The 27,667-nt window shown below is 36.2% G+C and overlaps 1 protein-coding gene across 10 annotated transcripts in view; it reads right to left on the bottom strand.

The window, feature by feature from the left end:
* TANC2 (tetratricopeptide repeat, ankyrin repeat and coiled-coil containing 2) overlaps positions 1 to 27,667 on the bottom strand; it is a 471,963-nt gene that overhangs the window by 411,801 nt on the left and 32,495 nt on the right. For 7 of the 10 annotated variants that reach the window (XM_016932703.4, XM_016932704.4, XM_016932707.4 and 4 more), the window contains exon 2: positions 5,670 to 5,759. In XM_016932703.4, coding sequence (XP_016788192.3) covers positions 5,670 to 5,736 — 67 coding nt within the window. In that variant the 5' untranslated portion in view covers positions 5,737 to 5,759. Of the gene's footprint in view, positions 1 to 5,669; positions 5,760 to 27,667 lie in introns of those variants that run through there. The other 3 variants (XM_063799159.1, XM_063799160.1, XM_016932705.4) reach the window with 2 other exon arrangements.

The following is a 27,667-nucleotide window of genomic DNA, read 5'->3' as shown; positions in this document are numbered from 1 at the left end:
CTTGAATAATGATTTACCAAAACAATGACACAATGATATCAAACAACGGCATTACTTGACTCAAAGAAGCGTATTTGAAGTTTTTTAATTAAATAATTTAAGGTGATAAAGTTAGGAAAAATAAGAAAATATATACAAACATTTAATATATATGAACTTTTAGAAAATATAAACATATTTTCTTTATAGCTCATTTAATTTAAAAGAACCACACAGTGGTTTTTTTTTTTTAAGAAAATTTCACAGTACTTGCTACAAGCATCAGAAAAAAATAATTTTCACATCATAAATCTTAATTAACTGTTATAAAATTCAAAGCTAATATTCTCATGTCGTTAGGGGGAAAACTCTGCCAGATAAAATTTATCTTATTTCAAGCAAACTATCGCAAGGACAAAAAAAACCAAACACCACATGTTCTCACTCATAGGTGGGAATTGAACAATGAGAACACATGGACACAGGAAGGGGAACATAACACACTGGGGCCTGTCATGGGGTGGGAAGCGGGGGGAGGGATAGCATTAGGAGATATACCTAATGTAAATGACGAGTTAATAGGTGCAGCACAGCAACATGGTGCGTGTATACATATGTAACAAACCTGCACGTTGTGCACATGTACCCTAGAACTTAAAGAATAAAAAATAAATAAATAAATAAATATCTTATTTTAATAAATTTGATATAAAAACTATTTCTGTGAAATATTTACCTAGTGGCCCACAGAAAAATTCAGATCAGCTATTTAAAAGACAAATTAAGACAGATAATTCCCTTCATTACAAATGCTTTTTAAACTAAATACTAAGTTGATTTAAAAGAAAACCCTAAAATTATATACCTATGAGAAAACTTCCCTTATTAACCCCAAAAATAAGCCATGAGCCATCAATTAATATAAAGAATAAAGTATCTACCCAATTATTCATTAAGGGTTAAGGAAAAAAACTAATAATAAAAACACTAATGATATCTTTGCATAAATACATTTTCTCTTAATATAACATTTATTGTTGTCTCGGAATAATCTCTTAGTATGAAAAAAATTCTGATTCTCTACAAATAGAATTCTCTGCATACACAATACAAAGCACTATTTTTATAATAATTCTAAATTGTAAACAATTTGTGTGAAAAACCAGGGAATAAATATTAGAATCAGACTCCTAAAAATCATTACTGATATAACTAAATACCTAGAAAATCAAAGGAATTAGCTATAATACTACAGTAGAACCTTAACATGTATGGATTTAATAATATAATTTCTACTAACACAGTAGTTATTCAAAAGTCTAGTATGTAATAATTTGTGCTTTTGCTAAAACGTCTGTCTAGTATGAATTGACCACTAAACAAACCAAGCAAAGACATTAGTGGCCATGCACAATAACATAGACTCGGGAAAATTAGTTCAGAGAAGTGACTAAACAAATAATCAAAACAACATCAATAAATCCCTGGCGAGGAGAAGAATCTGATTTCCAGAGATAACACATTATATAATCTAAAATGTCCAGGCTTCAACAAAAAATTACAAGACATACAAAGATACAAGAAAGTATGACCTATATACAAGGGGCAAAATGCAAACAGTGGACATTGTCTCTGAGGGAAGCCCTGATGTTGGAGATACTAAGCAACTTTAAATTGCCTATTTTAAATATGTTCAAAAAACTAAAGGATACTATGTCAGTAGAACTTAATGTAAATATGAGAACAATGTCTCACCAAATAAAGAATACCAATAAAGATTTAAAATTTTTAACGAATCAAATAGAAATTTTGGAGTTGAAAAATTCAATAATTGAAAAAAAATTCAGTAGACATGATAGCAGATTTGAGCAGACAGAAGAAAAAAATCAGTGAATTTAGAGATAGGTCAATTGAGATTACACAATCTGAGGAACAGAAAGAAAAGTATGAAAAGTATGTAAGGTAAGTCAAAAGAAAATATCCAGCATAAAGCATATAGAGACAAAAGGATTAAGAGAAAATGTTAAGAGTCAGAGATGATATGCGTATGGTCTATCAAATGTATAACTGGAGTTCCAGAAAAAAAAATGAGAGAAAAATTAAAATCTGAAGACATAATGGGTAATAGTTTTCCAAAACTGACAAAAGACATCATGCCACAGAGTCAAGAAATCCTACAAAATGAATAAAAGCATGAATAGGTGATAAAGATTTTTTTTTTTTTTTTTTTTTTTTTTAGACAGGATCTCACTCTGTCGCCCAGGCTAGAGTGCAGTGGTGTAATCTTGGCTCATTGCAACCTCCACCTCCCAGGCTCAAGCGATTCTCCTGCCTTGGCTTCCCAAGTAGCTGAGATTACAGGCATGTGCCAACACGTCTGGCTAATTTATGCATTTTTAATAGAGACTGGATTTCGCCATGTTGGCCAGGCTGGTCTTGAACTTCTGGCCTCAAGTGATCCGCCTGCCTCGGCCTCCCAAAGTGCTAGGATTATCAGGCGTGCACTGCCACACTTGGCCAGAATATAAAGATTTTTTTCAATGATAAAGATTTAAAAAATACTCTTAGGCATACCAGTACAAATCTAGAAACCTTAAAAGAGAAAAATGGCAGGTTGCCTTTAAAGGAGTAGCAATTAGACTAACAGCTGATCACCAGAAAAAAATGGAAGAAGCCAGAAGACAATAAATAACGTTGTAAAATACTGAAAGAAAATAACTGCACCCTAGAATTATACTCGCATAAAAGTATCCTAGAAGTAACCAGGAAGAGTGGCATCCACTTGTAGGCCCAGCTCCTCCGGTGGCTAAGGCAGGAGGATCACCTGAGTCCGGGAGTCTAAAGGCTGCAGTGCATTAGGACTACACCTATAAATAACTACCGCACTTCAACCCGGAAAACACAGAGAGACCCCATCTCTTAAAAAAAAAAACAAGAAAAAAATCTACAAAAACAAAGGCAAAATAAAGACATTTTCAGATAAACAAAAGTAAAGTTTGTCATAGATGACTCCTCACTAAAGTAAATTCTAAAAGAGTCTTCTTGGCCAGGTATGGTGGCTCACACCTGAAATCCCAATGCTTTGGGTGGTCAAGGCAGGAAGATCACTTGAGGCTAGGAGTTCAAGACCAGCCTTGGGAAACATAACGAGATCTCATCTCTACAAAAACATTTTTTTAATTAGCCAGGTGCGGTGGTATGCACCTGTAGTCCTAGCTACTCCAGAATCTGAGGTGGAAGGAAAGTTTGAGCCTAGAAGTTTGAGGTTATAGTGAGCTATTATACTGCCACTGCATTGTAGCCTGGGTGACAGAGCAAAACCCTGTCTCTAAAAATAAAATAAAACAAAACAAAGGGTGTTATTCAGATAAAGTTACTTCTATCTAGAAAGTGAGGGGTGCAGGAAGGAATGAAAATCAATGAAAAGGTCAAATATATGGGCATATCTAAGTAACAGTGACTACATAGAACAGTAATGTCTTGTGGAGGTTAAAGATAGGTGAAGAGAATCTAAAGCTCTTGCATTGTCCAAGAAGAGGGTAAACATATCAATTAAATATCAAACTTCAATAAACTAAGGATTGTTTTAATCTTTAGGTAACCACTGAAAAAATTTCAAAAGGGTATGTAATTTCAAAATTAATAGAGGAAAATATGGAATCATAAAAAATGTTTTGAGTCCAGGCATGGTGGCTCACACCTGTAATCCCAACACTTTGGAAGGCCAAGGCATGAGGATCATTTGACCCCAGGAGTTCAAGAACAGCCTGGGCAAAGTACTGAGATCTCATCTCTACAAAAAATTAAAAAAAAAATTAGCTAGGTGTGGTGGTGTACACCTGTAGTCCCAGCTACTCAGGAGGCTGAGGTGGGAGTATTGCTTGAGCAAAGGAGGTTGAGGCTGCAGTGAGCTGTGTTTGTGCCCCTAGACTCCAGACTGGGCAACAGAGTGAGATCCTGTCTCAAAAAAAAAAAAAAAAAGTTTTGATCAACACAAAAGAAAGGAAGAGAGGAAAAAGAAAGATAGGAGAGAAAGAAGCATAGAATGGATAGGCCAAGTAGACAGCACACAGATACCCAAATATATGACTGACCAAATTCATGCAGACCAAAGACTTTCTTAAGAGAAAAAAAAATGTCTGAATAAAAGAAAAGAAAACTCAACTATATGCTATTAACAGCATAAGCACACAGAAATGTTGAAAGTAAAAGTATGAAAGAAGTCATATTTTGCAAATACTAATTTAAAAAAACCTGGAGTCCTTATATTAATATGAGAAAAAAATGAACTTTTAAACAAAAGACATGGGCTGAAGGTTGAGTTCATCACCAGTGACCAATGAATTAATCATGTGTGCATAATGGAGCCTCCATAAAAACCCAAAAGGATGGGGTTCGATGGGATTCTGGGTTGATGAGCACATGGAAGATGTTGAGAAGGCGGCATACCCAAAAAGGGCATGGAAGCCCAGGGCCCTTTCCCCCATACCTTGCCCTACCCACATCTTCCATCTCACTGTTCCTGAACTGTATTCTTTAATAGGCCAATAATCTTGTAAAGAAACTGTTTTCATGAGTTGTGTGCACCATTCTAACAAATGATAGAACCTGAGAAAGGGGTCATGGGAACCTCTGATTTGTAGCCAAGTCGGACAGAGGTTGTGGGTAACCTGGGGATCCACCACACGCAATTGGTGTCTGAAGTGGAAAGCAGTCTTGTAGGACTGAGACCATAACCCATAGGGTCTGTGCTAACTCAGGGTAGACAGCGTCAGAATTGAATTGAATTGTAGGACATACAGTTGGTGTCTACCAGAGAACTGAATTGAATCACTGTAGGAAAAAAAAAAAAAAAACCCACATATTTGGTGGCCAGAAATGTTGGTGTGAGCAGTGGAGGAAAAAACAGTTTTCCTTTTGTTAATGTAGGGGAGTTTGTTCTTACAATAAGATAAACAAAAAATCAGCAACAGTTTGGAAATTGGTAAATACACTTCCAAATACTTATGGGTCAAGAAGAAATCACAATTGGAATTACAGAAACATTTTGAAATCAATGACAATAAATATAGTACCAGTATAAATTTATAAACTGCAGAAAAATAAGTTGAAAAGATTATGAAGAATACAAAAGTCTACCACTCATTAATAAAAAACAAACATTCTAATGCATTTCTTTTCGATATTTTTTACCAAGAAAGTATATATAGTTTTACCTCAAAAGCCTAAGACTTAACCCCTTGTTCTAAAAAAGAAAACCCATAAACTTTATTTTAATGGCTATAAAAAATTCAACTTATATTTCACTTTCTGTATAAATCTTTGAGGACAGTTATTTTTATAATTTCCTTCCCCAAAGAGTGCCTAGGATTGCAATAATTTCATGTGTTAATTCAAAAACATAAACTTAGGTCTAGAAGGTTTTTAATAAGCAAATGCACAGAAACATTACTCTCTAATATATTAGAAATAAATATTTTTCTTCACAAGGTTTTCCTTTCTTTCGACTTTTCCTGATACGCATTCAAGTGTTCCTACCTCTTAATAGAGTATGAAAGCCCAAAGAAATGTAAACTTTCTTTTAAGTTCTAAGTTAAGCATTAATAAAGTGTTACAGCATTAATTCAGGACCCTAAAAGAACTTGTATTTGTAAAATATCACGCACAATAAATGTAGCATAGTCACTTACCACTTGACCTGTTTTTACGACTTGATTTCCCACCAGTAAGCAGCATCTTGAGACTATTCCGAAACATGGTTATACTCTTCTACTGCAAAACTGTAAAAGAAAATATAGGAAAATGTGTTTAAGAAAACTTTATTTTCATAGCATAAGAGGGTGACTATAGTCAATAACTGTACATGTTTTAATAACTTAAAGGGTACAACTGGACTGTTTGCCACTCAATAAATAAATGATTGAGAGGACAGGTACCCCATTCTTCATAATGTGCTTATTTAACATTGCATGCCTGTATCAAAACATCTCATGTACCCCATAAATATACACACCTACTATGTACCCACAAAAAGTAAAAACAAATAAAAATTTAAAAAGAAAAAAGAAAACTTGCCTATTCAAAATACTAAGAATTTAAAATTAATTATAAAGAATTAACTACGTTTACCCCCATAAATATATACAACTATTATTTACCCATAATTAAAAATGAAAATTAAAAAGTAATAAAAGTGCTAAACCAGAAAAAGATAATTAACTATGTTTAAATATATAGTACAAAACTGTAACTATATGATAAAAAAAGACTATTAAACATTTAAATAATTCCTTAAAAGAATACAATACTTTTGACTACCCTAAGAAATAAAGGTAGATATCACTGAGGATGCACAGCAATAGAAAACATAATTAGGTAGCTATAAATACTGTCTACCTTTCACTTGACTCTCCATTCTTGGACAATTTTCCTACCTGACGCAGAAACGCACACCGCCCCCCACCCCCCACCACCACACACACATTCTAGAAACTTACAGCACCTGCAGAATTTCCACTGGTCAAGCCAGAATTCCATCTCACAAGACTATGGCTATGCATGAATCCGTGCTTATTCCATGTCCCACTCCTACCAAAGGAAAACTCTCTGACTGCTTTGGATTACATCCTCTCTCACCTTCTCAAGAATTTTATTTTAAAAAATCATCTTCCTTTTCTCTCAAACAGCTTTAATTCTTTTTCTCTCTCCTGAATCATTCCAATCATAACATAAACATATTTTAGTCTATCTTGTTCAAAAAGAAAGTCCCACTCTTTACTCCACCACAATTCAATGACTGCTCTTATATCCTCACTCTTCTCAACAGCAAAATTTCCCAAAAGTGTTGTAAGTACTTGGTGTGTCCAGCAGATTAAATAGAGCAAACATGGAGTGGGACACAGGTCAACAGAAAATATCCAAACCAAAGCATAGAGAGATAAAGACAAAAAATTATAGAAAAGAGTACTAGATGCATATGGAACCACTGAAAAGTTCTAACATATGTATAACTGAAATTTCATAAGAGCGTGAAAATTGGGAAGAAGCAATATATGAAGTGTGAGCAACCAAGAATTGTCTAACATTAAAGACATGAAGCCACATCTGAAAGAAGCTTGTCAAACTCAAGCAGAATAACCACAAAGAAAAACACTAAGCAAATCATAGCCAAACTGCTAAAAACTAAAGACAATCTTTTAAACAGCCAGACCCCCAAAAAACACATTTAAAGTAGCAAGAATCAACAGACTGAAAGATACTTTCAACAGTAATGATGAATAGCAAAAAATAATGACTTAAAAATTCTGAAAAAAAAAAAAACTGGCGCCAATCAAGCAATTTACTCTCAGTTTAAAAATATCTTTGCAAAATGAAAATCAAAAGAAAAAACAAATAATTTATTACTAAAAGGGAGTTCTTCCACCAGAAGGAAAATGATACTAGAAAAAAGCATATACATGCAAAAAGGAAGAGCCATAGAAAGGGTAAATATGTTCTTAAGTATTAATAAATAATGACTATAAAAATAACAATGATAGGCTGTTCTTTAAAATATATAGATTTAAAATGCATGACAACAATAAAAAAGGAAGGAGTAGGGTAATGGAATTGAAGTTTCTAAGATATCTGTATTACCCAAGAAGAGAAGTAATAATTCATGTTAGACTTCAATAACTCAAAAACTCATGTAGTAATCTCTAGGATATTCATTAAAAGCAAACTGAGGAGATAAAAAGAATAAGTAAAAACATTTGACTAAACCAAAGAAAGTAAGACATAAGAGAAAAAGCAGCATAGATCTGTGGATAAATGTAAGACAAATAGTAAGGTTTATAATTTAAACTCAAATTATATCCATTACTATGTTCAACACTCTAGTAGAAGACTATAAACATAGATGAACTGAATGCAAAATGACAGGAAAAGATATACCATTCAAACACCAACAAAAAGAAAGGTGGCATCACTATGCCAATATCAGGCAAAGTAGACTTAAGGCAATATGCATTACTAAAGAAAGGCATTTCTTAATAATTAAAAAGTCCTATCAACAAGAAGATAGCATAACTCTTTTGTCTATATTGAGACAGGGTCTCATGCTGTCACCCAGGCTGGAGAACACTGGTGTGATTATAGCTCACTGCAACCTCAAATTCCTGGGCTCAAGTGATCCTCCCACCCCAGCCACCCAAGTAGCTAGAACTACAGGTGTGAGCTCCCACACACCACTAATTTTTCTCATTTTTTTTTAAAGATGGGGTCTTACTATTTTTCCCAGGCCAGTCTCCAACTCCTGGGCTCAAGCAATCCTCCCACCTCAGCCTCCCAAAGTGCTGAGAATATAGGCGTGAGCCATCTCATCTAGCCAAGATATCATAATTCTAAATCAATGGACCCAATAAGAAAGCCTGAAAACATTTAAAACAAAAAGTATACAAAACTAAAAGGTGACAGACAAATCCACAGTTATATGGGAGACCAACACACCTTTGTCAATAGCTACAAGATCAAGTAGATTTTTAAAAAAACTATGATATGTTTGAACTACACAATTAAATAACTAGACTTGAATATATATAAGCAAATTTCTCTTCCAAATAAAAACAAACTATAACACAAAACACATACCAAAATGGACCATATGTTAGGCCATAAAGTATCAGTAAATTTTGAAATCTTTCAGAGTATATTCCCTAACCACAAAGCAATTAAGCTAGAAGTAAATATTTTTTTAATCTAGAAAATCTCCTATTGCTTAAAAATTAAGTGATATACTTCTAAATACCCATAAGTTGAACAAAGTAAATAAATCACAACAGGTATTTTTAAATATTTGTAATGAATGATAATAAAAATGACTTATGGGAACTCATAGGATAAAACTAAAGCAATGATTTTAAAGGAATTTACACCTTAAATGTATGTATTAGAAGTGAAGGATGAAAATCAGTATCTAAGCTTCTATTTCAAAAAGTTCAAAAGCAAGCAGCAAATAAAAACTCAAAGAAAGTAGAAGGAAGGAAAAGAGTAAAAAGAAAAAAATGAATGAAATAGAAAACAAATGCAAAACAGATAAAATCAGCAAAGCCACATATCAGATTTATGAAAAGTATTAAATCTGCTAAACCAAGGCTGATTGATGAAAGAAAAAAGAAATCACCAATATCAGAAATGAAATAGAGGACATCATTTCAGATCCTTAATTTAAAAAATAAGATATTGTGAACAACTTTATACCAAATTTAACATTTAATATAAAATGTATAAATTCTTTGAAAAATATAACTTGTCAAAATTAACAAAATGTTGAGCAAAAAATATAAAATAGCCCTATCTCTATTAAAGAAATTGAATTTATCAAAACTCTTCACACACACACACACACACACACACACACACACAAACTATACAGCCAGGTGGTTTCACTAGTGAATTCTATCAAACTTTTAAGGCACAAATAACACCAATTTTATAAAAATTATTTAAGAAAATAAAAGAAAAAGGAAATACTTCCCAACACATTTTATGAGTATTGCATGATATTAATCCCAAAACCTTACAGATATTATAAGAAAAGAGAAGTGCAGACCAACATACCTCATGAACACAGACACAGAAATATCCTTAACAAAAGACACTGAAAACTCTACAATGTTGCTTAACAGTAACAAAAAAAAATCATTAAAGACAACCTAAGTAAGTGGAGATAAGCCATGTTCATGGATTGAAAAGTTGCCCAGTGCCCATACTGTTAAAATGTCACTTCTCTCCAAATTGTTCTAAAGAGATAACCGTCTCAAATTCCAGCAGGCTTTTTTTTTGTTGTTATTTTTTAGAAATTGCAAAGCTGATTCTAAAGCACACATGATAATGCAAGGAAATGAAAACACCAAAGCAATGTTGAAAACCAACCAAAAGGCTTGGGCATTTATACCACCTGAATTCAAAATTTACTCTACAGCTCTTTCTTGTTGATGAGAATATGGTATCAACAGAAGTACTAACAAGTAGATCAACAGAATAGAACAGACAGTCCAGAAAAAGACCTACACTACATGGCCATTTGTTTCTGACCAAGTCATTAATAGGTAAAGGAAAGTCTTTTCAACAAATCGTGGTGAAACAAAGAGATTATGCATTTTTTTAAAAAAATGACCTATATATCATGCTATTAAAATTAATTCAAAATAAACATCACATAAAAGCTAAAATTATAAAGATTTTTAAAAAAAAAATTCAGAGCAGTGTGAAGAAGGCGGCAACAACAACCTCCAGATCAACCAAAGCCCATGAGTCACTGCATCCCTGTGATCAGTGCCCACATCCCACCGCTGATGCCACCATGCCCACGAGAAAGATTGAAGGGGATAGATACTAAACGAGATAAAGCCAATGTGAAGGATAAACCACAGAGAAAATCCACAAGGTTGTCTGCTAAACCTGCTCCTCTAAAACCAGGGCCAAAGCCAAAAAAGGCCCTTGGTAAAGAAGGGAAAGAAGGTACCCAAAGGGGGTAAGGGGAATAACCCTGCAGAAAATGGAAATGCCAAAACAGAGCAGGCACTGAAAGCTGAAGGTGCCGGAGATACCAAGTGAAGTGTGTGCATTTTTGACAACTGTGGACCTCTGGTGACTGCACGGTTTGAAATACTATTTTTTATCAAGTTTTATATAAATGCAGAATTTTGTTTTCCTTTTTTTTTTTTAAAGCTATGCTGTTAGCACACAGAACACTTCATTGTTGCTTTTTGGGGAAGAGGCATATATCACTACTAGAATGTATCCAAAGCTGGATTGATGTAAGGAAAACACCTTTTCCCTTCTAGTTTTAAGAAACTTCCTCTTGGCTCCCAGGAAGAAGGATTTCCTGACTTTGACACACATAGCCACCTTGGCACAAATGCCACGTGGTATGAAAAAACAAATTCATTCTTACGTCCTCTTCTCCCTTTCCACCTTCAGCACAGACTTAACTCCTTAGGCCCAAACACCTGTTGGGACCTGAGCCCCAGTAATTGGTTACCAGTGTGTCAGGCAATCTGAACCTTCCAGTGATGCCACTGAGATGGCGCCCCTCAAAAGAGCAGCAGTTGAGGATCTTCAGATAAATTTTGCCATTTTCATTTCGCTACTTGAAAGTCAGGGCTGGCTCATGAAAAGTTGTTAAACAACAGCTAAATGTGAAATGTCAACCCTCCCTCTAAACTTTCCCTGTTCTGAGCATCAAATGAAGACTTCATGGGTTTTATAGTGGCTTTCTGATTTTTGGTGGTCCATCAAAGAAGGAGTCTGAAAGTTGTTGTATACTGTTAATGATTGTCTGCCCATGTCCTGCCTGAAATACCATGACTGTTTCTGGGAAGTATCTTCAAGAAAGCAGAGTACAGTTTGAAAAAAAACAAACAAATTAAAAAACAGACTGTCTCACTATTTACAGGTAGACAAAGGATTCTTAGGAACATAGAAAGCAACAGCCACTTAAAAAAACATATATTTGGAGGTTATTAAAAATTTAAAAACATCTGCTAAGATAACATTAAAGAAAACAGGCAAGCCACAAACTGGGAAAAATTATTCACAAAACATATATAACACAGGACTTACATCCAAGATACAGTAGTCCCCCTTTATCTGCAGTTTTGCTTTCCACGGTTTCGGTTACCTGCAGTCTAAAAATATTACATGGAAAACTGCAGAAATAATTCATGTTTTAAATTACACACCATTCTAAGTAGCCTGATGAAATCTCACACCATCCTGCTCCATCCTGCCTGGGAGGTAAAACATCCCTTTGTCTAGTTTATCCATGCTGTATATGCCACCTCCCCATTGGTCAATTAGCAGCCACCCTGGTTATCAAATCAGTTACTGCATATAGCGTGTACAGGATTTGGTACTGTCATTTCAGGCATCCACTGTGGGGTGCGTCTTGGAATGTGGATACGGAGGGACTACTGTATATAAAGAACACCTACAACTCAGTAATAAAGAGACAATCGATTTTCAAATGGGTAAAAGATTTGAACAGGTAGTTTTAAAAAGTAGATATATAAATGACCCACACCCAAATTATAAGGGCTCAACATTATATGTCATTGCAGAAATACAAATTATAATTAGCTATCCACTACACTCCCACCAGAAGAGCTAACTTTAAAAAGTTTGACAATATCAAATATTGATCACAATGAAGAGTAATTTAAATTCCAACACACTATTTTAGGAGTATAAAATGGTACAATGGCTTTGGAGAAAAATATAGCTGTTTATTATGAAACTTACTGTACACCTAATGCATGACTCCACCTCTACTATTTACCCAAGAGAAATTAAAACATATATGCATAATGAAAAGACTAGTACAACAATTTTTCATAACAGATTTATAATACCCTATACCTAGACTAGGTGTCCATCAACAGACGAATAAACTATGGGATATTCACAAAGAGGAATATTACTCAGCAAGAAAAAGGAATGAACTACTCATACAGTCAACACAGATAAATCACAACATATAATATGCCAAGTGAAAGAACCTTTACATAGAAGCATATGCATTGCATTATTACATTTATACCAACTTCAAGAATAATCTATGCCAAAAAAATCAGAATAATGGTTGTCTCTTGGGGGTAGATATGGGGATCAACTTAGAAATGGCACGAGGAACCTTTCTAGGATGATGGTAATATTCTATATGTTTTGAAGATGATTACTTTTTTCAAATGAAAAATGTAAACAAATGCTAAAATCCACTTAATAATATTCATGCTTAAACAGGAGAAAGCATATAGATGTCTGCAGATTATTACTTTGAAATGCATCAAAAAATAAGGTGGATTGATGGACTGATGGAGGCATAGAGAGGCAGATATGTGATGAATTATAACAAAATAAAATGTTAACAGTAAACTGTAAGTAGTGGATATACATGCGATAACTAAAACTATTTAAAATGTAAATAACTGAGCTGTTAATGGCTTGGAGATGCTCCCCCACTTCTCCAGAGAACTGCCTTTGGCTAACTGGCACCATCTTGCCCAGAAAGCTTCATGCCTTACTACTTCTACCCTAGAGAGGTTCTCAGTCAATGACTAATTATTAATCATTGAGATACAAAAGACCAGCTTCCTTAATTCCAGGGGAGGGCAACTCTGTGGTATGATTTATGCTCCAAAACCTTCACCCATAACTTCTTATGTGTTTTTCCCCAAATACTTACCTCCAAAAGACATCTTATATACCTGTTTGTCTTATCAGTTTCCCTACTAGAATATAAGCTCCAGGAGGGAAGAGAAGATGCCTGTTTAATTCATTGCTACAGCCCTGTAAATGGAAAATAATACTTGATACACAGGAGGTGCTAAATATTTGCTGAATTTATCAATTACATATATTTTGTTTGTATACCACTGTCCATATCAAATCCCTTATAAAGAAATCTGGTCTTGACCAGGCGCAGTGGCTTATACCTGTAATCTCAACACTTTGGGAGGTAGAGGCGGGCAGATCACTTGAGGTCAGCAGCTCAAGACCAGCCTGGCCAATGTGGTGAAACCCTGTCTCTACTAAAAAATACAAAAAAGTTAGCCGGGCATGCTGGCATGCACCTGTAGTCCCAGCTACTTGGGAGTCTGAAGCAGGAGAATTGCTTGAACCCGGATGGCAAAGGGTGCAGCGAGCTGAGATCGTGCCACAGGACTCCAGCCTGGGAAACAGAGGGCGACTCCATCTCGGAAAAAAAAAAAGAAAGAAAGAAAAAGAAAAGAAAAGAAAAACAAAAAGGAAACCTGGTCTTATTAATCTTTTTAACCACAACACCTAGTTCATGGTAGGCTCTCAACATTTCTTGAATGAGTAAATAAACTGAGCAAAGACACAATTCATCAGATTTACTGATTTAGTAAAGAAGGGGCATAATAAAAGTAAGTTTCATTGAGCGAGAAATGATTTTAAATCAACCAGAACAATGAGGACTACCTAGAATGAATGTGTACCAGGGAATCAAGAAAAGGCATGAAAATTGTAGGAATAGTTCAGAATTTTATCTGAGGGAAAACCAAGAATATTCTGGGCTTACTTAGAACTTCTAACTCAAACTCTGATTATTTACACATAGTTGTTCAAAGTTTTGAAAGGAAAAAATGAGCGCAGATTATCATTATCATAAAAACAGCAACTTATTACTTAAAATTTACTAAGAGTCAAAAAAAGACCAGGAGAACATACTTAAGTTGATTTAGGTAAAATATTTTGGTGGGTGGCATAAATTATAGTGATGGCTACTTTTTGAAGATATAGAGGGTTTTTTTTTTTGCTAGTTCTAAAACATTTTTTAATTACTTCAATATATAGAAAAGTAAAACATAAAGCTACTCATCTCATAGTTACATTTTGATTAAATGATTTTCCTCAAGTTAACATACCAATAGAAAACTGATCATAATAAAATATTAATATAGAAACTCCACAAATTGAAGCTAAGTGGGAGAAGGCAGTTTGGTCTAATTGACACTAATGTAAATCTAAATTTTACCCTACTTTTCCACATTTTGTATCCAAATTTTTAAATGTTCACTCTCTCAGGAGGAATCATCAGATACATCCCTGGCAAGTGAAATATCTGGACAGGAAAATAACAAGCCATTCACAGGCCCCCAATCATTTCTAACTTTCTTACACTTAGCTGATTTGAACATTAAGTTATCTACATGGTCCCTAAGCTTTTATGTTTGTGACACTCATTCTAAACCATTCAGGAGAAGTAATGACTTCTTAATGGTCCACCAAGGCCGGAGACTCAACAACCTATTTCAATGTCTTCTTCTGCTATATTATTAACAGGCAATCAATTTTCATTTTCAATGTTCATCCCTCCTGTATATTTAAAGCCCTTTTCTTATCCTGTTGTTTAAAAAAAGTAAAACATCCCATGCATAAAAATGTTTATGTAATTAATAATGTAATCAAATTAACTATTAAGTACTTCTGTACTATTTTGATGATCATGACATCCTGTTAATATTTCCATTCTAATGCCAGCTTTTTATTTTAACTTATTATTGTAGATTCAAGGGGACATGGGCAGATTTGTTTTCTTGGTAAAATGCGTGTGACAGGGTTTGGCGTACAGATTTTGTCACTCAGGTAATAAACACAGTAATAGGTAATTTTTTGATCCTCACCTTCCACACCCCTCCATCCTCAAGTAGGCCCTGGTGTGTGTTCTTCCTTTCTTTGTGTCCATGCGTGCTCAGTGTTTAGCTCCCACTTGTGAGAACATAAAGTAATTGTTTTCTGTTCCTGCATTAGTGTGCTTAGGATAATGGCCTCCAGCTCCTCTGTCCATGTTGCTGCAAAGGACATGATCTCATTCTTTTATGCCTGCATAGTATTACATGGTGCATATATACATTTTCTTTATCCAGTCTACCGCTGATGAGCATTTAGGTTGATTCCATGATGTTGCTATTGTGAACAGAGCTATGATGAACATCCAAGCACATGTGTTTTTGGTAGAACAATTTACATTGCTTTGGGCATATACCAGGGATGTCCAATCTTTTGGCTTTCCCGGGCCACAGTGGAAGAAGAATTATCTTAGGCCACACATAAAACACATTGATGCTAATAATAGTTGATTAGCTAAAAAAAAAAGTTACAAAAAAAATCTCATAATGTTTTAAGAAAGCTTACAAATTTCTGTTGGTTATCTAAGTCTCTAATAATTTGTTTTATGAATTTGGGTGCCCCTGTGTTGGGTGCACATACGTTTAAAACAGTTAGGTCTTCCTGTTGAACTGAATCCTTTGCCATTATGTAATGCCTTTTTGTCTCTTGTGACCATTGTTGGTTTAAAGTCTGTGTATTAGGCTGTTCTTGCACTACTATAAATACCTGAGTCTAGGTAATTTCTAAGAAAAGAGGTTTAATTGGCTTGCAGTTCTGCAGGCTGTACAGGAAGCACAGCTCCACCACCTGCTTCTGGGGAGGCCTCAGGAAGCTTTTACTCATGGCAGGTGAAGCAGGAGCAGCCACATGAAGTGGCCAGAGCAGGAGTGAGAGACAGTGTGTGTTGCGGGGAGGTGCCACAGACTTTCAAATGACCAGATCTCTCAAGAGCTGACTCACTACTGTAAAGGTAGCACCAAGACATGAGGGATCTGCTCCCATGACCCAAGTACCTCCCACAAGGCCCTGCCGCACCTCCAGCATTGGGGATTACCATTTAACATGAAATTTGGGCAGGGGCAAATATCCAAACTATATCAGTCTGCTTTGTCTGAAATTAGAATAGGAATCCCTGCTTTTTTCTGTTTACAATTTGCTTGATGGATTTTTCTCCATCCCTTTACTTTGACTCTATGTGTGTTGATATTGATATATGTGGATTTGATCCTGTCATTATGTTATTAGCTGGTTATGATGCAGACTTGACTGTATAGCTGCTTTACAGTGTCAACTGTCTATGTACTTAAGTGTGTTTTTTGTGGTGGCCAGTAATGGTCTTTCTTTTCCATATTTAGCACTCCCTTGAGGACCTCTTGTAAGGCAGGTCTGATGGTAATGAATTCCCTTGGCAATTGCTTATCTGCAAAGGATCTTATTTCTCCTTCACTTATGAAGCTTAGTTTGGCTACATAGGAAATGTTTGGTTAGAATTTCTTTTCTTTAAGAATGCTGAATATAGGCCCTCAATCTGTTCTTGCTTGTAGAAATTCTGCTGAAAGGTCTGCTGTTAACCAGGGTTCCCTTTTTAAGTGACCCACTCCTTCTTTCTAGCTGCCTTTAACATTTTTTTCTTTCAGTTCAACCTTGGAGGATCTGATGATTATGTGTCTTGGGGATATTCATCTCACATGGATTTTCTGCATTTCCTGATTTGAATGTTGCCCTCTCTAGTGAGGTCGGGGGAATTTTCATGGATGACATTCTCAAATATGTTGTCCAAGTTGCTTGCTTTCTCTCCCTCTTTTTCAGGGATGCCAATGAGTCATAAATTTGATCTCTTTACACAACCCCATATTTCTCAGAGATTCTGTTCATTCTTCTTTATTGGTTTTTCTTTATTTTTGTCTGAGTTATTTCAGAGAACTGGTCTTCTAGCTCTGAGATTCATTCCTCAGCTTGGTTGATTCTGCTGTTATTATTTGCAATTGTATTATGAAATTATTGAAGTGAGTTTTTCAGCTCTATGCAATCACTCTGGATCTTAAAATGGCCATTTCATCTTTCAGCTCCTGTTTCATTTTACAGTATTCCCTATATTCCTGGTATTGGGTTTTGACTTTCTCCTGAATCTCAATGATCTTCATTTCTAACCATGTTCTGAATTCTCCGTCATCTCAGCCTGTTTGCCAGCTTTTTAAAAAATATCTTTTTCTATATCTACTTCCTGCTTAAATGGTTTTATATTACTTTTATTCTCATTTTTGGTTTTGTGGTGGATTGGCTTATTCTTATTTTTGACCTGGTTTCCAGTCTGAGAAACAAGTTTCTTGACATTAGAACTATGCCAAATAAATAAATTATACCATTAAAATGCTTTAATAAAGATTGAAGAAAATATTTTAAACGGTAAGAAAATTGAAAATAATGTAAAGTAATATATTAAGGTATTGTCTGAACGTCTCTAATTATAAAAATATGACCACAAACTGATCCAAATGATGAACTAAATATTATCTTTCCAGTCAATCCATACAATCTCCTTTTATGATTTTCTCCACAATAATAATTTGGATATGACCTTCAGAGTCCTTTTGAATACAAATCTGTTCATATAATTATAAAAAGTAAGCTACATATATTTAAAGTAAATGCTATCCATTTTCTAGCATTTGTCAACATAGAGCTTCTCCTCTGAGAAATTTCTGCAGGAGAATACAACACACACACACTAATGCATTTAATAAACACTTCCAATAACTTTTTAAACATTACAGATAAGATGCAGGGTTAATAATGCACACGATGAAAATATTGGTGGTGCACAGCTGTAGTCCCAGCTACTCAGGAAGCTGAGAGGCAGGAGAACTGCTTGAGCCCACAAGTTCAAAGTTACAGTGAACTATGATCACACCACTGCATGCCAGCCTGGGTGACAGAAAGAGAGTGAGACTCTGTCCTTTTTTTCTCTTAAAAAAAAAAAAAAAAAAAAAAAAAAGAGGCTGGGTGTGGTGGTTCACACCTGTAATCCCAGCACTTTGGGAGGCTATGGCGGGCAGATCACCTGAGGTCAGGAGTTTGAGACCAGCCTGGCCAACACGGTGAAACCCCATCTATACTAAAAATACAAAAAAATTAGCCAGACGTGGTGGTGCGCACTTGTAATCGCAGCTACTTGGGAGGCTGAGGCAAGAGAATCACTTGAACCTGGGAGGCAGAGGTTGCAGTGAACCCAGATCACGCCACTGCACTCCAGCCTGGGCAAAAAGAGCGGAACTCCATCTCAAAAAAAAACAAAGAAAAAGAAAAGAAAATTTAGTGAATATCTGCTGAAAGCATGAGAGGCTCTAAAAAATACAATCACAAATAATCTCAAAAAAAACAAAGAGAGAAATAGAGAAGAATGGAAGAACTCAAAAGAGTATGTATTTAATCATACTGGGAGAAGTAAACAACCAATGACAAATGCAATAGTGTTCTTAAAAGAAAAACTTCAGCCAAATTAAATTTAAACGAGTTTAATTGAGCAATGAACGATTCATAAATCGGGCAGCTCCCAGAATCACACCAGATTCAGGGAGACTCCAAGGATGCTTCGTGGTCAGAACAAATTTATAGACAAAAAAAAAAGGGAAGTGACAGACAGAAATCGACTGTGAGGTACAGAAACAGCTGCACTGGTTACAGGTTGGCATTTGCCTTATTTGAACACACAGCAGTCTATGAGTGGTTGAAACATGGCTGCTGGGATTTGCTAAGACTCAGCTATTGCTACAGGCGCGTACTCCTAAGTGAAGTTTTTAATCTTGTCTGCCTATTAAGCTGGGTTACAGTTTGTCCACAAGGTCTCAAATATAGAAGTACGGAGTCCTTCTCAGGCCATATTTAGTTTGCTTGAACAGTGTGAATGATGAGAATACTAGACAGAAACACAAATCTAGCATGAATTTGAGGCTTCTGGAAAACGTAAAAACTCTGTTTCAAAAAAAGTTATATACAGTAATAGGATCAAGCCAATACAAGAAAGACAAATCATTTGTCCACCATCTGGAAATTGCATGTTTTTTCCTCTGTGAAAGGCATGCTGAAGGACTAATAATTATCAAGAAAGGCCTTCTTTAAGTGTTGACTGAGATAAATTGCTAGATGCCTCAGATATATTCTAGGACATAACTTTGGAAGTTCTTATAATTACAGCAGTGCTATCACTGTTCATTGTGGTCTTGAACTCCTGGCTCAAAGGATCCTTCCATCTCAGCCTCGGAGTAGCTAGGACTACCGGCGCACACCACTATGCCCAGCTGATAATCTTTGATAATTTCCCTAAAAGCAAAATTTTGAACTGCACTGAAGAGCTTCAAATTATGCAATCTCCTTCAAGACTGGAGGGCAAAGGAAGGAAACGGGACAATTAATAAAGAAGTCTTGAGAAAGGGAAGTAACTGATGATGGGTTCCACAGTCAGCCTTGTATGTAGTACAAGCACTGCTTCAATTATGAATCCTCATTTTTGCAATACTTATTATCAGGTCATGTACTGCTTTCTCTTTCTACCCCTTCAAAGCTCTTTCATACAGCACCTAAACTGCCAGGGCCATCTGGTGGCCAATACTGGGAGCTAGCTGACCCAGTGTTTCTTTACCTCAACACCCTCCACCAACCTTGTTCCCCATTAGACTAAATTGCCTAACTTCTGAATTTCAACTAAGTCAAGTATTTTATAAAATATCTTATCAAATATTTCCAGATAGATTTAAAACTGAGTTCTCAATCCACCCGATTCTGGATCCTTACATTATGAGCTAAGAATTAGTATGTCCCTTGTTCATCCACTCCAAACCAACTACAACTGTCAACATTATCTAAGCCACTGCAGGCTGGCCTTCCCAGGAAACAATGTGAGCCAGCCAGACAAGATAACAGGATTTATAAAAGGTCTTGAAAAGAACGGCTTTATTATTCTACAATGCATGTAAACTGTAAAAGAAAGAAAAAAATCCAAAGAAAATGGAAACATGATGGATTTATCTAAAAGAATGATGTAATAATGAAATAAGTGATAACCGTTTCATCCTTCTTCAGTTTTCTTATTGCTTTGCCCAAAGTATTGCATCATCTTTCAAGAAGATATAAAAGAAATATGACACATCAGCTTTGTAGCCTTTGTTAAAGCTCTTCATTTAACACAGTAAACAATACAAGAATTTTCATTTTCTACCCAAAATGTCAAAGAGAAGAATATTTCCAGAGGAAGATGTATCACAATTATTTTATCAGAAGAAGAATGCAAAAAGACAGATGGCAGTACTCCAGATTCTATTGATAAAGGTGAAATTAATCATCTAAGGGAAATCTCAGACTATGAGTCTTCAGATGACCATACCCTAGATTAATTTTCTCAAACTCAAGAACTGGTAAGTGAATCCTAGGAATACAAGGTTGGTTCAGCATATGAAAATCAATGTAATATACCAAATTAGTAACAGACAAAAACTTTAATAATTACCTCCATAGACACAGAAAAAGCATCTGACAAAAGGCAACACCCTTTCATGATTAAAAAAGAAATACTCAACATACTAGAAATAGAAAGAAACATCCTCAGTCTGATAAATGGCATCTATAAAAAGCCTGAGGCTAACATCATGCTTAATTCTGAAAAACTGAACACCTTCCTCCTAAGTTGGACAAGAAAAAACCATCCATTTAACTAGCCTGGCAAACATGGCAAAACCCCATCTCTACTAAAAATACAAAAAAAAAAAAAAAAATGAGCCAGGTGTGGTGGTGCATGCCTGTAATCCCAGATACTCAGGAGGCTGAGGCAGGAGAATCGCTTGAACCCAGGAACCCAGGAGGCAGAGGTTGCAGTGAGCTGAGAATGCGCCACTGCACTCCAGCCTGGGTGGCAGAGTGAGACTTTGTCTCAAAAAAAAAAAAAAATTCTACTTACCACTTCTATACACCATTGTACTTGAAGTTCTATTCAGGGCAATTAGGCAGAAAAAGAAATAAAAGGCATCCAAATTGGAAAGGAAGAAATAATAACTCAGTCTCTATTCACAAATGACATGACCTCATATGTAGAAAATCCTAAAGAATACACCAAAAAACTATTAGAGCTAATAAATGAATTCAGCAAATTGGCAGGACACAAGATACACATTAAAAAATCAGTTGTATTTTTTTTTTCTTTTGAGACAGGCTCTCACTCATCCAGGCTGCAGTGCGTGACATGAGCATGGTTCACTGATGCCTTAAACTCCTGGCTCAAATAATCCTCTTGCCTCAGCTTCCACAGCAGCTGGGACTACAGGCACATGCTAACACATCTATTTTTTTTTTATTTTTCTTTTGCAGAGACGGGGTCTTGCTATGTTGACCAGGCTGGTTTCAAACTCCTGGCCTCAAACAATCCTCCTGCCTCAGCCTCCCAAATTCCTGGGATTACAGGCATGAGCCACTATGTCTGGCCTGAAAAATTAGTTGTATTTCTTTAGACTATCAATGAACAATCCAAAAATGAAATAAAAAAATACATTTACAATAACATCAAAAAGAATAAAAAATTGTTATTAACAAAAGTATAAAACTTGTACACTGAAAATTATAAAACATCACTGAAAGAAATTAAGGAAGACCTAATTAAATGGAAAGACATCCATGTCCATGGATTGAAAGACTTAATGGTAAGATGGCAATAGTCTCCAAATTGATCTGTAGATTCAACAAAATACTTAACAAACTCCCAGCTACTTTCCTTTCAGAAATTGAGAAAGTGATCTAAAAACTAATGTGGAAATGGCAAGGGACCCAGAATAGCCAAAACTTAAAAAGCAAGAACAAAATCAAACCAAGTCAATAGAGGTTCCCCAAAGGTGACCACATTCTAACTTCTGGAATTTGTGAATGTTACCTTACATGGCAAAGGGACTCTGAAGATGTGATTAAGTCGAGGACCTTAAAATAGCCAGATTTTCCTGAATTTTACCCAGGCAGACCCAATGTAGTCACAAATGTCATTAAAAAATGGAAAACGGAAGTAGAAGCATCAGAAGAGGAGATGTGATGACCAAAGTAGACATCAGAGCAATGTAGCCACAAGCCAAGTAACGCAGATGGCCTCCAGAAGCTGGAAAAGGTAAAAAACAGATTATCTCCCAGAGTCTCCAGACGGAACACAGGTATGCCAAAACATTAGTTTTTGCCCCATAAAAAACTCATTTCAAACTTCTGACTTCCAGAACTGTAAGAAGTATTAAAATAGTACATTTGTGTTGTTTTAAGCCACTAAATTTGTGGAAATTTGTTACAGCAGCAATAGGAAACAAATTATAATAGTAGCCAATATGTATAACATAGTTACATATGTCATATGTTACAGAAGCATGTAACAATGTCTCAAGTGTCTATAAAAGCATGAAGAGTTGTCACACTATTAATGTGGTGGTCCAAATGCTATGTTGCTATTTAAGAATCATTTACTGTATTATATGTATCTTTTTATATGTAAGAGTAAAGTTCTCAGTTCTCAATAAAAACACCTGAATTTTTTATTTGGCACTAAAATGACTCTACACTTTTTCTTACAGTAAGTTATTCCATATCATTTAACAAATCAGTGAAACAAAAAATACTGGACTAATAGTATACTCATTATGACAAAAAGACACTTTATACATTGATCAAAAATTTATACCATGTCTGAAGAGTTCAGAGGACAGCAGAATCTCACAACATATCACATAAGAACTATTACACTGGGATGGGCCATGGCTATGCAAGGGATACAGAAACATAAATCTTATACTCAATCTTGTCTATGCAACCCTAAAGGTTTCTAGTTAGATTGCTATAGGGAAAGATAAGAGCATACAGTCATCCTTGGGTATCTGCTGGGGATTCATTTTAAGACAGCCCCACACTTGCCCCATACACTCACCCTATGGATACCAAAATCTGCAGATGCTTAAGTCCATTATGTAAAATGACACAGTGTTTGCACATAACCTATGCACATCCTCCTGTATACCTTAAATCATCTCTAGATTCTTATAACACCTAATAATGTAAATGCTATGTAAATACGTATCTATATTTGTATTATTTATCTACTTATTTTTAATATTTTTGATCCATGGTTGGCAGACACAGAACCCCACACGCAAAGGGTCAAACCTGGCATGAAACAACACAAGAAAACGTGCGTAAAACTCCCCTCCACCACTCCACCCATCCAGACATTAAGAAGTGGTTTCAATAAATGAGATGAAAATCAAGGCTTTAGGGTCCTAGTCAGTCTCCTCTGGTCTTTAATTCCTCTCTCTCTCAACTGGAATCCTGGATTCATCATTTCACTTGTTTTTGCTCTAGATTCTTATAACCATAATACAATGTATATGTTATGTAAATACTTATACTATATTTATTTGTATTATCTACTTAGTTTTTTTTGTTTTTTTTTGTTTTTTTTGTTTTTTTTTTGAGACGGAGTCTCGCTCTGTCACCCAGGCTGGAGTGCAGTGGCGTGATCTTGGCTCACTGCAAGCTCCGCCTCCCAGGTTCACGGCATTCTCCTGCCTCAGCCTCCCGAGAAGTTGGGACCTACGGGCCCCCGCCACCACACCCGGCTAATTTTTTTGTATTTTTAGTAGAGACGGGGTTTCGTCGTGTTAGCCATGATGGTCTCGATCTCCTGACCTCATGATCTGCCCGTCTTGGCCTCCCAAAGTGCTGGGATTACAGGCATGAGCCACCGTGCCCGGCCTATCTACTTAGTTTTAATACTTTTGATCCATGGCTGGCAGACACAGAACCCACACACGCAGAGGGTCAAACTTGGCATGCAACAGCACAAGAAAACATGCATAAAACATGCATAAAATTCATCATTTCATTTGTTTTTTTAATATTATTTTGTATTTACTAATTTTTCCCACAAGAAAATGATCTGTCATTTCAATCACTCTCCCACCAAACCCCCAAACTCCCTTGCCCCTTTGCTCTCTGATTCCACATAAAATACAAATCAAAATTCAAGCTGATTCCAACTATACCAAGGCGGCTGAACACTGTTAAAAAAAGTCATATTAGTTAGTGATATACCAAATATGTGAGAAATCTATGCTTGCAAATCTCAACTGACCCTTTTCACCTCTTAGCAATCTACTGCTTTTTTAGTCAGTTCCCTGTGAACATTCTCTGACCTCATTTCTTTGCATCACTCTCAACCCATATTTTCAGCTTCCATAACACAAAGAAAAATACATGCCATAAAAATTATCAGAAAGAACTCTGTCAACTACCCACCAACAAACCTACAGACCTAAGCCCATTAACACACACCCTCTCCTCCTATTAAAATAGACATATTCCTTTTTCTCTCTGAGGTCAAATTATCTACCTTTGCTCTGTATCCCATTCCCACTCATTCACCCAGGAACCTCTTATATTTTGACTTCTGTATTTTGAAACTCATCCTTTAATAGCTATTTCTATCCGCATTTCAAGATGCTCCCGTCTTTAAAAAATAAAAATCATGGTAGGGCACAGTGACTCACACCTGTAATTCCAGCACTTTGGGGGGCCAAGGTGGGAAGATCACTCGAGCTAGGAGTTCAAGACCAGCCTGGGCAACATAGGGAGACCTGATCTCTACAGAAAATTAAAAAAAAAAAACATTAGCCAGCAATGATGGTACATGCCTGCAGTCCCAGTTACTTGGGAGGCTGAGGTGGGAGGATTGCTTATGCCTGAGGTCAAGGCTGCAGTGAGCTCTGTTCGTGTCACTGCACTCCAGCCTGGGTGACAGAATGAGACTCTCTCAATAATTAATTAATTCCTTTTTCAGTGTCCTCTCCTCCTAGTTCATCCATTGCCTTTGCTGTCATCTATCATCTGGATAACCAAATTTCACTCCAGGTCTCTCGTATGAACAACCCTCCTCTGGTATTTTCTAGCCCAGTAAATTAGTATCATCGCTAAGTTGCTCAACCATCCTTTATTAGTTTTTACTCACCAAACTTCTCTAACCAAAAAGCATGCCTTGGCCGGGTGCAGTGGCTCATGCCTGTAATCCCAGCACTTTGGGAGGCCGAGACAGGCGGATCACGAGGTCAGGAGTTCAAGAGCAGACCAGACTGACCAAGACGGTGAAACCCCATCTCTACTAAAAATACCAAAAAAATTAGCCAGGTGTGGCGGTGCGCACTGTAGTCCCAGCTACTCGGGAGGCTGAGGCAGAAGAATCACTTGAACCCAGGAGACGAGGTTGCAGTGAGCCAAGATTGCGCCACTGCACTCCAGCCTGGGTGACAGAATGAAACTCTGTCTCAAAAAAAAAAAAAAAAAGCATGTGTTTTTTATTCTATGAGCTTTGCAGGAATGGCTTTTCTCTAGATAGCTGGATTAGCTCCATCAATGACCACAGCCATTATCTAATAAAATATTTTAAAGTTATATTACAGAATTCTTTTGTTGCCAGTTCAGTAAAAGGGCTAATGAAGAAGAATACATAGAACTACCACTACTACTTCCTGCATCATTCGACTTCCCTTGGTTTCTCCAAGCACATAATGAACAGGTTTAGCATGCCTGTGAAGTTAAAATTAAACTGTTATTTTAAAGGATTAAGTCCAGGCACTAAGCATTCTTATAAATAACATCAAGAAACAACCAAAACACACTAACACAGCAAAAAACTTATTTTAGAAACACGTTAGTGAAAATTCTTCGCAAATTATATCTTTTGCACTTAGTGACACTTCTCTACTGCATGAATACAGATGGCAATGCCGCCTCAAATCTTTTTCTAATATTAATCTATAAATTTTAAAAACAAAATGTCTTCTGATCTTCTATCTGTTCACTGTTTACTGAGAACAAACTAAGTATAAGGCCCTCAGCAGGTACTGCAGATAATTTTTTAAAAGGTTAACAAGCAGTTCTGCCTAAAAGAAGCATCAGTCCGTTAATGAGAATTAAAGAGAAGTGAGCTCAAGTAAAATTCAAACTAGAAGGTGCTAGGTATCACAAGAGAAAGATAAAGTGTAAAGGAAATTTATAAGAGAGAGGGGATTATTTAGAGGTTTAAGTAAACATATTCGTTAAGTACTTACTATATGCTTTTGCATAAGTAAAATAATTTTCACATCCCAGAAACAAAGTACAAGGGGAACTTTATACAAAATCTTTGGCTCCTTTTCTCCAACCTGAATGAAAGTAGAACACTAATCTTGCTTCTTTTGGTGTCTAATGCTCAGTTCCTGGGCAGGCTGAAAAACTGCAGCTAGTACTGGTTTGTCTTCTGAAAGTTTCAAAGCCATACCTGAGTGCTGATTTTGAAAATCTGGGGCATCTAAAATCATACTCAGTGAGAATCATCTTATTATTTTTGCCCTAATTGTATACCACTAAAAAAATTGCTTCCGTTCTTTATTCTCTTCCAAATTCCTGATTTGCCTACTTTTGGCTGTAACCCAAAGCAACTGTTACCATGCCTTAATACATGATCTCACTGTACATCGACTGCTTTTAAACTTCATTAACTTCATACACCATTCTTGCATGAATGCCATTACTAATCCCAACAAACAATCAGAGAAAACCTCATTATGGTGTGAGCAAAGCTTAAGTGAAGAAAACCTACAAAAAACGTAATTAGAGCAAGAAACTCCATCTTGGCCAGGCACAGTGGCTCACGCCTGTAATCCCAGCACTTTGGGAAGCCGAGGTCAGCAAATCACTTAAGGCCAGGCATTCAAGACCAGCCTGGTGAACATGGTGAAACCCCATCTCTACTAAAAATACAAAAAAAAAAAAAGTTAGCCAGGTGTGGTGGTGCACGCCTGTAATCCCAGCTACTCGGCAGGCTGAGGCAGAAGAATCGCTTGAACCTAGGAGGCAGAGGTTGCAGTGAGCTGAGATTGCACCACTGCACTCCAGCCTGGGTGACAGAGCAAAACTATGTCTCAAAATAAAATAAAGTCAGTCTAGTCTAAGACATCTTGAAAACAGAGTAATCTGATTTCCCAGATATCTGTCCCTTATCTTGTAATAAAAATTATTACTCTCACCAAGCAAAAATATCATAGGTAAATCAAAAAGATCGTGTTTAGCAGAAACTTACTATAATAGAATATGGAATATATTAATCTTCTAACATGCCTTTTTAATCATGTTACTGCTGGAATTTCTATTAAGTCTACGGCAAACAAAACAAACAAAAAAAACTCAGTGACTTCAGCAAGATAGCTGACTAGAGACACCTAATGCTCGTCCCCTGCACCCCTTCCCTGTACTCCTTGCCCCTCTGCACTTCCCACCCACCACAAGAAAGGACCAAGGCAACAAACAGCTAAGATTTGACTGGAATGTCAAAGGGAGAGTGTTGGGGTACAGTAGGGTGTGAAGATGCACCCGTTGTGACTGGAAGTCCAGGAGACCAGCATGGAGGTACCCAGCCTCTGTAGCCCTATCTTCCCACCTGGATCAGATCTGCCTGGAGTCAGGAAAGACT

This window comes from Pan troglodytes, chromosome 19, assembly GCF_028858775.2.
Source record: "Pan troglodytes isolate AG18354 chromosome 19, NHGRI_mPanTro3-v2.0_pri, whole genome shotgun sequence".
NCBI lineage: Eukaryota > Metazoa > Chordata > Mammalia > Primates > Hominidae > Pan > Pan troglodytes.
The sequence above is the reverse complement of the archived record's forward strand: the minus strand, read 5'-3'. Positions and strand labels throughout refer to the sequence as shown.